The sequence below is a fragment of the Branchiostoma belcheri genome, unplaced genomic scaffold (genome assembly GCF_001625305.1).
Source record: "Branchiostoma belcheri isolate BF01 breed outbred unplaced genomic scaffold, Haploidv18h27 scaffold4, whole genome shotgun sequence".
Classification (NCBI taxonomy): Eukaryota; Metazoa; Chordata; class Leptocardii; order Amphioxiformes; family Branchiostomatidae; genus Branchiostoma; species Branchiostoma belcheri.
This window is the reverse complement of record NW_017804020.1, coordinates 4,560,376-4,569,821: the sequence shown is the minus strand read 5'-3', so window position 1 is coordinate 4,569,821 and position 9,446 is coordinate 4,560,376. Positions and strand designations below refer to the sequence as shown.

The window sequence follows — 9,446 nt, the reverse complement described above, 5'->3', positions numbered from 1 at the left end:
CTTGGTGCTGAACACCATCCACACACAGGCAAACCTGACCTTGGTGTTGAACACCTTCCACACATGTTCACAAGCAAACCTGTCCTTGGTGCTGAACACCTTCCACAGACAGGCAAACCTGTCCTTGGTGCTGAACACCTTCCACACACAGGAAAGTCAATTTACTAGCTAGCTTAACTAATCTATCCACACACACACACACACACACACACACACACACACACAAACGCCTCTGAAAACATAACTTTCTTGTCGAAGGTAATTACACAGTACTCGACATACTTATTTATTTATTCTTTGCTTCAGGCCAGAGGCCCATATACATACAGCTGTATACATGTACATGTAGATGGTTCGCAGGATGCCCACACTACGGCATACACATGTACATTTTTGTATGTTACAGATCACAGCAAGGACATACATGTATAAGGCCCTCTTTCCACCAGACAGCGATTCCTGCACAACCACTGAGTGACCAAATTTGGATTTGTGTGATTCCTGGTTTCATAAGTGAAATGTGATTTACAGTGTAAAAGTGTTGCAAAGACATACATTGTGAAACCTGAAAAAATTATTTCCTCATCTGTGCAATTTATTGGTTGTGGTTTGTCATCAGTTACAGCCTCTGGTGGAAAGGGGGTGTATTCATACATTTGTAGCAACATGATTTTACTGATAGTCTTGGGTACATGTACATATTTTCTGAGTTTGTTTGTTTTAGACATTTCAGACCTGATGTGAATTATTATTGTACAGTTGTAATCTTACAATTCTAAGTTTTTTTCATACCTATCAAATTGTCTGTCATAATTTAATGCACAAAAAGAATAATGCACCATAATTACTTTCTACTAGTATATAACTTGTAAAGGTAAAGTTATAGAGGAAAACAGACTGATCTACAAATGTACTACAAATGTGTAAAATTAAGCTTCAAATGACCTGAAATCACCTGTCAGGTAAAGGAGTCACACCAGTTAAAATACATTGTGTACCTGCTACCTATAGATCTCTTGGGTATTAAACACTCTTAACTATTAGAGTCAACATCTTCATACATGAACATGTGATATCAAATGTCACCCTGCTGTGCTCTGTACTATGCACATATACAATGTAGACTTGTAGCCTTGGTATCTTAAAAATCTGAGACTATCCATCCATGAATTCAGTTGGTGTGGTCATAAGTACATGCAAGTGTTAGCAGCTACTGACAATATGTAGTTTGTGTACTCACTCCAAGACACAGTTGGTATAATTTATACTTACTTCTAACATCAAAAATACAGACATCATAATCATCATTTGCTTGGGCACTATGTGGACTTTGTTTCTCATGTAGAGTGTTATTTTGTATTTTTTCAAGACAACATAAAAGGGAAAGTCTTCTTTTCTCACTGGTTTAATAGAAACATTTCCAACAACTGTTGAAGGAAACACTGCCTGAAAATGAGGTATATATGTAATAATAAATAATAGTTTAATGCATTATCAGGATAATTAAATTCATTTTCTATAATTGAAAATCTGCATAATGTCTACTGGACAAATTCATGCCTTGGATTGAGGGCATATTAAATAGAGCTACATTATGGCTTTGTATGATAAATCTTCATGTTAAAAATCTTCTATCTACTGTCATGAAATAGTGCAGACATGGAAGCTTGTTTAAAATAAGGGGAAGAAGAAAAAAGTTGAAAAATTATTTCTTATGATGACATAACTAAGAAATGAAAAGCAGCCAGCAGGCAAAGTATTTCATGAATAAACAAAGGCCGAAACAAATATCTACTGTCATTCAATGTCAGAGGCATCAGAGGTACCCTGGTTATGACCTCTGACCCGAATATATTGCACTTCCCTGTCCTGCTGCAAGGGGGCGGTCAGCTGACCCCAGGGTCGGTTAAACAGCAGATCTACTTCCTCCAGTCGGTAACCTCGTGTCTCAGGGACAAGAAAGAAGATGAAGAGGAGTCCAAGGAATGCCAAGGAGCTGTACATCCAGATGGCACCTGAAAGGAGAAGGACAATACACTTTGTTTCTTGAGGCCACACCAATTTAATTTGTTGGTTCTCGGATTCGCCTCTTCATTTTTTTCTGATTTGCAAAAAAAAAAAAAAAGACTCTGGTTCTGAATCAACTCAAAAAATGCTCATATTTTGCCCCCAACAGTTGTGGAAAGTCCTTTTCTCCCTAGCTGTTGCAGTGTTTCCAATCAATTCTATCAATGCAGTGGTTTGATTAAAAGTTCAAAATTCATTGTTTAAATATTAACACAACCTTTTGTGTTGACTTCATGGCTCCTATCATAGCATTTGGGGCTATAATAGGATGCCTAAACCTGTTTTTATTTTATTTTTTTTCGCCCTGTCGCTTCATGTTTTTTCTGACAAAATCCGAGAACCAACAAATTAAATTGGTGTGGCCTGAAGTATTGTTTTCTTCCCAAATTGGAAAGTCAAATATATTTTCAACTTAAGATATGAAAATGTAGTCACCTTAGTCAGTTAGTGGTATACAAACCAGCAAGCAACAGGTTGAGTTAGGATCAAGAGGGTGTGTTAATGTGGATTAAAGTGTTAAATTTATTTACTTTAAACTTAATTTACAGTGGTTTTACAGGTATTAGTAAATCAGTGAGAAGACTGAAATTTTCATAATTATCTAATTTAATTTGACACGAGGATGCCACTGCATCTTTGTGAGAGGTGAAGGGTTGGGTTTTAGTAAATTAAATGTAAAACTTTCAGAGAGCACACCAGGCAGTGTGGATAGGAGAAGAGTTGGGAAGATTAAATTTCAATTATTTATCAGGAGGAAGATGTTGCAGCATCTCTGCTTGGAAGCATTGGAAAAATGGACATAATGCTGACTTTTTTTTAAGGGCTGAGAAAACGTCATCTGCTGAACTCCTCCACATCAGATGAGTCCGACTCCACATGTGGTCTCCTCTCCTCCTCCAGGATGGGGGTACATACAGATGGTTCTGCTGCAGAGTTCCTGACTTGCCCTGATACGTGTGTGTACTGTAAAGCACTACCGCCACAACCCATGATGCATGGCCCTTCAAACATCGCCTGTATGTCTTCCAAACGCCTGCCCTTTGTTTCAGGCAGGAAGGCCCATATGAAGATAACCCCCAAAAGGGCAAGGCCACTATACATGAAGAACGTGCCTGTGGAATGGGGGAGAGAGACAGAAAACAAAACACGACACTTAAAATACTGAAAACAATGCAGACAAAATTGTAAAAAAAATCTACACATATTGCAAGAAAAAGATGTATTTTCATTCTCTCTTTTAAAACCCATAACTTAGAATTTGGTATGACCAAGGACAATTTTTAATACAGACTTCTTTGTCCTTGCTATGACACTTCCAAAAACTGAAGAGCTTACTAATAGCCTAATAAATTCTACCTTAATTCAATTCTAAAAATGAGCCATTGGCATTCGTAAAAAAAACATCCTATTGAAAACATTCACAGGTAATATTCACAAGAAAATAAAACATACGATAGACATGCACAAAATTTAATGGACAGACATAAAGTCACATGAGTCAGTAAAAACGTACAATCATATGTCAATGGCATACATGTAGCAGAAAGGGACATTCAAATGGATAGGCACTCAGAAAAAGACAGATAGGCTTGTGAACTTTACAGAAAGAGAGACATCACAAATAAATCTAGTTGTGGGTTGAAAGCATCTCTCGAGCAATCTATGATGTCTGTCAATTTCATATGACAAGTGTACTGCAATGGACCACACACGGGAACGAATGAAGGGAAAAATGATGGCACTGTGATCATCTCCCAAGTGACTCGCAAAGCTTTTACTTGTGAAAAAGGTTACATGTTACGGTATTGCTTGTGCTGCCTTCAAAGGCAGCTAGCAGTGATATGTGAGTAGTTTCCATGTCTTGAAGCCAGCAGTGCAAGCCACAATATTTACAGCTGCTATGGCATTGAAAGGCTGAGTGGCTTTGCTTGCCACAGGACATGAGATCGAGGGGTCACGGGTCTACTCCTGGCTAGACACCGTGTCCTTGGGAAAGGCACATGCATAGCAAAGGAGTGATTAACTTTTAAATATTACTAAGGAAATGTAACAAAGTTTATCCACAATCCATCCGAGAAGGTAATTTGCTTCTTAACTCCTGCTTTGCCCGGAGGCTGGTGTAGATGTCTTGGTTGAAGCCTAGTCGTGCCAGAATCGATGAGAGAATTTCCATGTCTTATCTGATGCAGCAGTCGTGACTCCCAGTGTCCTCTGGGGAGAGGATGCCCGTGTAATTTCTCCGTGGAAGAAGCGGAAATGTCAGTTCTACCTCCAGGCCGGTATGTAATATACGGGCAGGGCTCAACTGATTCAATTCCTTGTTTCCTGGGATTGAATTCTACTCTACAATTGAATCTACAATCATTATGTAGTCTTCTTGTTACCTTATTGTATATGGTAAATCCACTTATTTTTGAGGGGACTTAATGGGGACTTAAGGTAAAGGACCAAGGTTTTCACAGTGTTTTACTTGGTGGGTTTGTGGTTGCAAGTTATCACATTACATTTACGGTATCTTCATGTCAGCTATTATCATTTACAAACCTATAACCCCAGTCAAAACAATACAATTCCTTAGTCATGATCAATGGATATGTCATATATTTCAGAAATAAACATGCGCTACCTGAGTAACATTAAAGTTCTTCTCCATTTGTAATAACTCAAAGACTGTTTTGCATTTTACTTCCTTACCATTAGTTTTATATGTAGTGTGATGATGAAGATGCTGAGGAACAAAATTATCCAACAGAAATAAAGTTTATTTAATGTAGACATCAGAATACAAATAAGGAGAAGCTTCTACCTACTTTTTTATTCTTGTATATAAAAAAAGTTTGTGTGCTCAACAAACAAACAAGTGAACAAACCTGGCCTTGTTAGAGTTTCTGTCAGCGTTAGGAATGTCATGGAGACCAGGAGGTTGAAGATCCAGTTGGTTGCAGCTGAGCAGGCGTTGCCGGTGCTGCGTGCCCAGAGGGGGTAGATCTCAGAGTTGATGGTCCACGGCATGGGACCCATTCCTGCAAACAATACAAGGAAGGGTCCTGATCAGGGCTCTAGCCAGCACCTGTTTTTCCATCAATTGCAGGAACTTTTTGGCATGAGACAGAAAAATCTTTGGTCAAAATATAAAAACATTTAAAGGCCCAAATAAACAACTCTTAACCCGATGATTTGCCTCTCAAAATGTGGTAAATTACATTTTTAGAGGCTTCAAAATCTAAAATTTGCCCCCAGACACCCCCTAGATTGTAAGCATTCTTCCCACAGGTCTGATCATGAACCTGGGCTGACGGAAAACAATTTTGACCTGGCTAGAGCCCTAGTCCAGGTGTAGATTCTGGTCAGCTGCAGACTCACCTGGTGCAAAGAACATGAGGTAAAGGACCAACCCCAGGATGGCCAGCCAGGAGTAGTGAGACGGGCAGTAGTTGAAGGCCCAGTTCACCCCCACCTTCCGGTGGTCTGCTGTGTTGTTGGTGTACGCACAGCGACCAGTTCTGGCAAACGAGTCCCATCTGCCGGTGTCTGTAGCCATGCAGGAGCCATTGGTAACCGAGTTGTTTGAGTCCAGACTGAAGCAGTACCCACAGTCATCATCCAGTGCACACTGGTTACATGTCCTGCAGAGGAAATATGTGTGTGACAGACCTTATATTTCACATGTCTATGGCACTGATACTGCAGACCTCACAAACCTGAGATGTACTCTGGTAAAATACATGAAGTCAAACTAAGCCTACCAGAGCACTTAAGTCTACTGCATTGGCATATATGACAACTATGCTACTGCATTGGCAACTATAAAAGAGTGAAAATAAAATCTAGTAGAGATAATAATCCATGAATGACTTACTTGTATGTGTTGCAGTGCTGTGAGATGTTGCTGTCAGGAGTAGGCAGGTAGGTGATGGGAGGGGAGTACTGAGCAGAGAACCAGAAGGCAATGGCTAACACCAACAGGCTCAGGAACACACCTACAGGACACAAAGACAAGTACTGATCAGGAAATGGCCTAAAAAGTAGAAGTCACACATTGTACCTTGTACTCTCTCTCACTGTCAGTCGGTCTCAAAAGACTATGACTTAACTGTGCAACAACAGGAGGTACAGTTGGAAATTTGTTTACAAATCAAATCTGAGTACAAATTCTTGTACAATTGTTGTACAATAAAGTTTCTATAAAAATCCTCTCCTCCTACCTGCCATGCTGCCCAGAGCCAGGATCCTTCTGCCCACCTTCTCCACCAGGTACACCCCCACAGCGGTGAAGATGAAGTTGACGAAGGCAGTGACAGCTGCCAGCCAGATGGCCATGGAGTCATCCTGCACACCTGCCATCTTGATGATGCTGGCAGAATAGTACCTGTGGGGGGATCAGTACACATTTTCTTTGTTAAATCTTTATTCATAATAGTAACAAAAAATAGAACATACATGTGGTACACTACCCAGAAAATCAACATATTATAAAATGATAAAACGCACCCAAAGATGAGTAGAATCAAATTGTATTATAAAAAGTGCTCCATTTTCCATGTTTCTCCAGCTTTCCCCTCCTTACGGCATTAATTCTACTCTAAGGAAAAAGTGAACACCAGAAAGGTTTGGAAATTTAAGTATGATGTGTTCCTACTTTGGAAAATAGACCTTTAGGCTTACATATAAATCATTCACTTCATGCAGTAACAGTAAACCCAGGATTTAGTACCACATCTCGCCTTTAGGTGCTTTGATGTTTTATCTCAAAGACGAGCACATTTTTGTGTAAGTACATTTAAGTCCTCCTAAGACACCAATCCCACACACAGCCTTCAGCTGAGCTTCAAATTAGGTTGATCTGCACTTAAAATGCCCCGGCTGTCGTCTTCTGTTGTGTCTTCTCCAACATGTAACACATTAAGACCTGTGAAGGTCTGGAGGATGATTGATGTAGCTGCCGGCTAGTGGCTATCACCTACTCCATCTCAGTAAGACGCAATTCGAGGATTACATTTCAAAGGGAAGCAGGAACATTATGCAGTGGAATCAATAGTGCAGCTGTAGCTGTGAAAAATTTTGTAACAAACGTCTTGCCAATATGTGTTAGACTTGGCCTTACTAAGTATACTTCACACCAGACTTGACACTGCCTGTGGATCAACCTTACAATCTCAGTAAGTCTCACAGTAATATGGTTATGTTTCAAAGGGACACCAGAATGTCAAGCTTAGCTTAATGACCGCACAGTGGAATCAATACTGCCACTGTAGCTGTGGGAATTTTCTAACAAACATGCTACTGGTATGTGTTGAGTTTCTTCTTTCTTATTTCACATTGGTCGCTTTAGATTTATAGGCTGTCAATGCACTAAAGAAACCTTTCAATCTCAGTGAGATGCACAGTCGTAAGATTTATATTTGAAAGGGAAAGCAGGGATATCTTGCTTCATAACCACACAGTGAAATCAATAATGACACTGTAGCTGTGATAGATTTCTAACTTATATGCTACAAATTCTCAGCATTGAGGCATGTTGTGGTAGGATAACACTTAAAAGGAACAGAAGGGGAAACATATGTACAGCAGGATCAGTAATGACACTGCAGCCTGGAGAAGCCTTTTCACTCTATGTGTACTATAAATTTCCAGAAACATGCTATTGGGAGATGTTGGGCCAATACAGCTCTCATTTTTCAAACATACACTGGCCACTTTTCATTTCAAAGACATTCACCTGAAACTTTCTTCGGGTCAAGGTTATTTGAACGTGAAGTTTGATAATACAATACAACCAGTCTTTCTCACTTGCCATTACACCCTGACAAGTTGTCAGGGTTGAGAATTAAAATTTGCTTGTGTGTCTGGAAGCAAATGCATTTCATACAGCGACAAACATAATAAAATAGAGCCAGGTTTATGCCTTAGTTCACTAGTTCACTCAAATTTAAGGAATATGTTCAAGTTTCCTGACTGCCCTCTGCTTGCTATATTTTCGCCTTAAAAAAGATTAATGTCCAAAAAGCAAGGAAATAAATTGGTGTGGCCTTAGATATGAATTATCAGACTTAATATCTCAAAGTTCAAATCCTAAAATTTTCAAGGGAATGCAAGATATGACAATACCCCATAATCTCGAAGTCAACATCATCATTCATTACCTAGATAGTAGGAACCCAGGTTGGTTTAACTAAAAGGTTTTACATTCCTAAGATAACAGAATGTCCCTTTGAGTCAATATGATGAGTTTGATAAGAAAATGAAAGTTTTTGAAAAGCCCCTGGGCCAGCAAAACTGATGAAAGCAGGCTTATAGGCCAATTTATTTCCTTATGGTTTTCAGCCCTTGTATTGAACTGAATTATTTTTCTGTGTGAATTGTTTTAGGAAACTGTTTCCATGTTCATCCTCCTGTTTAGTACTATTTTCTAAATCCAAGAACCAACACATCACATTGATGAGACCTTACAAGTTAGGGAATTTCAACAGCCTCTCAGTGCGTGTTTAATGTGTTTCCTCGGATTCTTCCTGCAGGCCATAAGTGGAATAAAGGGATGTTTTCAACTCACTGAAGTGTGTTTTGAGTCTCTTTTATGCCTGGCAAGTTTCTCCGCAATATATCTTGTTGATACTTTGAAAGTTGGAAGAAAGGGGAAAAGGAATAGTGACAAACCTATTCATTTCCGACTGTAACTGTAAGAAATCTATAAAAGCGTGTTAGCCCGGTTATTTACACAGGAAACAGCTCCTGTTTATCTCAGCAAGATGTCAGTGTGCGATAAGGGGAGGGCCGTTACTCACATGACGGTGTTGATGCCGGCGATCTGTTGGAACATCTGCAGTCCGCAGCCGACAAAGAGCGCCCGGCGGGTGGGGGGGTGCTGCAGCATGCGCAGAAGAACAGGCCCACTCACATCTACAAGATATCAAGAACAGTATGCTTTTATGATGTTCACTTGCAAAATTTCCCTCTTATTCATTTGTTTATTAAAAATTCTCCACACACATGTAGGTGGGTGAGAGGATAGGACATCTTTTCTACCTAACACCATGGGAAATATACACATCATTAAAAATAATTGAACATAAAAGAACAAAATCAACCCAACTAAACATATTGCACCGGATACCAAATATATAACACAACGGCATGATCAAATGATTATTGAAGGTATTGCATTTCTGATCAGCAAGCTACCGTGGCCAAACCTTATTGAAAATGTTTAAGAACCAAGGAAATAACTTGGTGTGGCCTATCATCAAAGGTACAAAGTGATTTTCCCTGACATCCGCTGGCAATGACAGGAGGATATCTACCCTGGAAAGCCAGAGTACAAGCGGGTGGCGGCTGATTCCTTATCGGCCCGCCAAGCACATATGCCCCGAAACACGATCCAG

General features: G+C 39.7%; 1 protein-coding gene across 2 annotated transcripts in view; it reads right to left on the bottom strand.

Moving 5' to 3' along the window:
• Positions 1-273: 273 nt before the first annotated feature.
• The window catches only part of LOC109477438 (proton myo-inositol cotransporter-like), a 20,264-nt gene continuing 11,091 nt past the window's right edge, over positions 274-9,446 (bottom strand). The window contains exons 4-10 of one of the 2 annotated variants that reach the window (XM_019778709.1): positions 8,850-8,964; positions 6,273-6,436; positions 5,927-6,047; positions 5,431-5,693; positions 4,938-5,090; positions 2,878-3,179; positions 1,913-2,015 (exon numbers count right to left, since the gene is read on the bottom strand). In XM_019778709.1, coding sequence (XP_019634268.1) covers positions 2,902-3,179; positions 4,938-5,090; positions 5,431-5,693; positions 5,927-6,047; positions 6,273-6,436; positions 8,850-8,964 — 1,094 coding nt within the window. In that variant the 3' untranslated portion in view covers positions 1,913-2,015; positions 2,878-2,901. Of the gene's footprint in view, positions 2,016-2,877; positions 3,180-4,937; positions 5,091-5,430; positions 5,694-5,926; positions 6,048-6,272; positions 6,437-8,849; positions 8,965-9,446 lie in introns of both variants that reach the window. The other variant, XM_019778710.1, reaches the window with a different exon arrangement.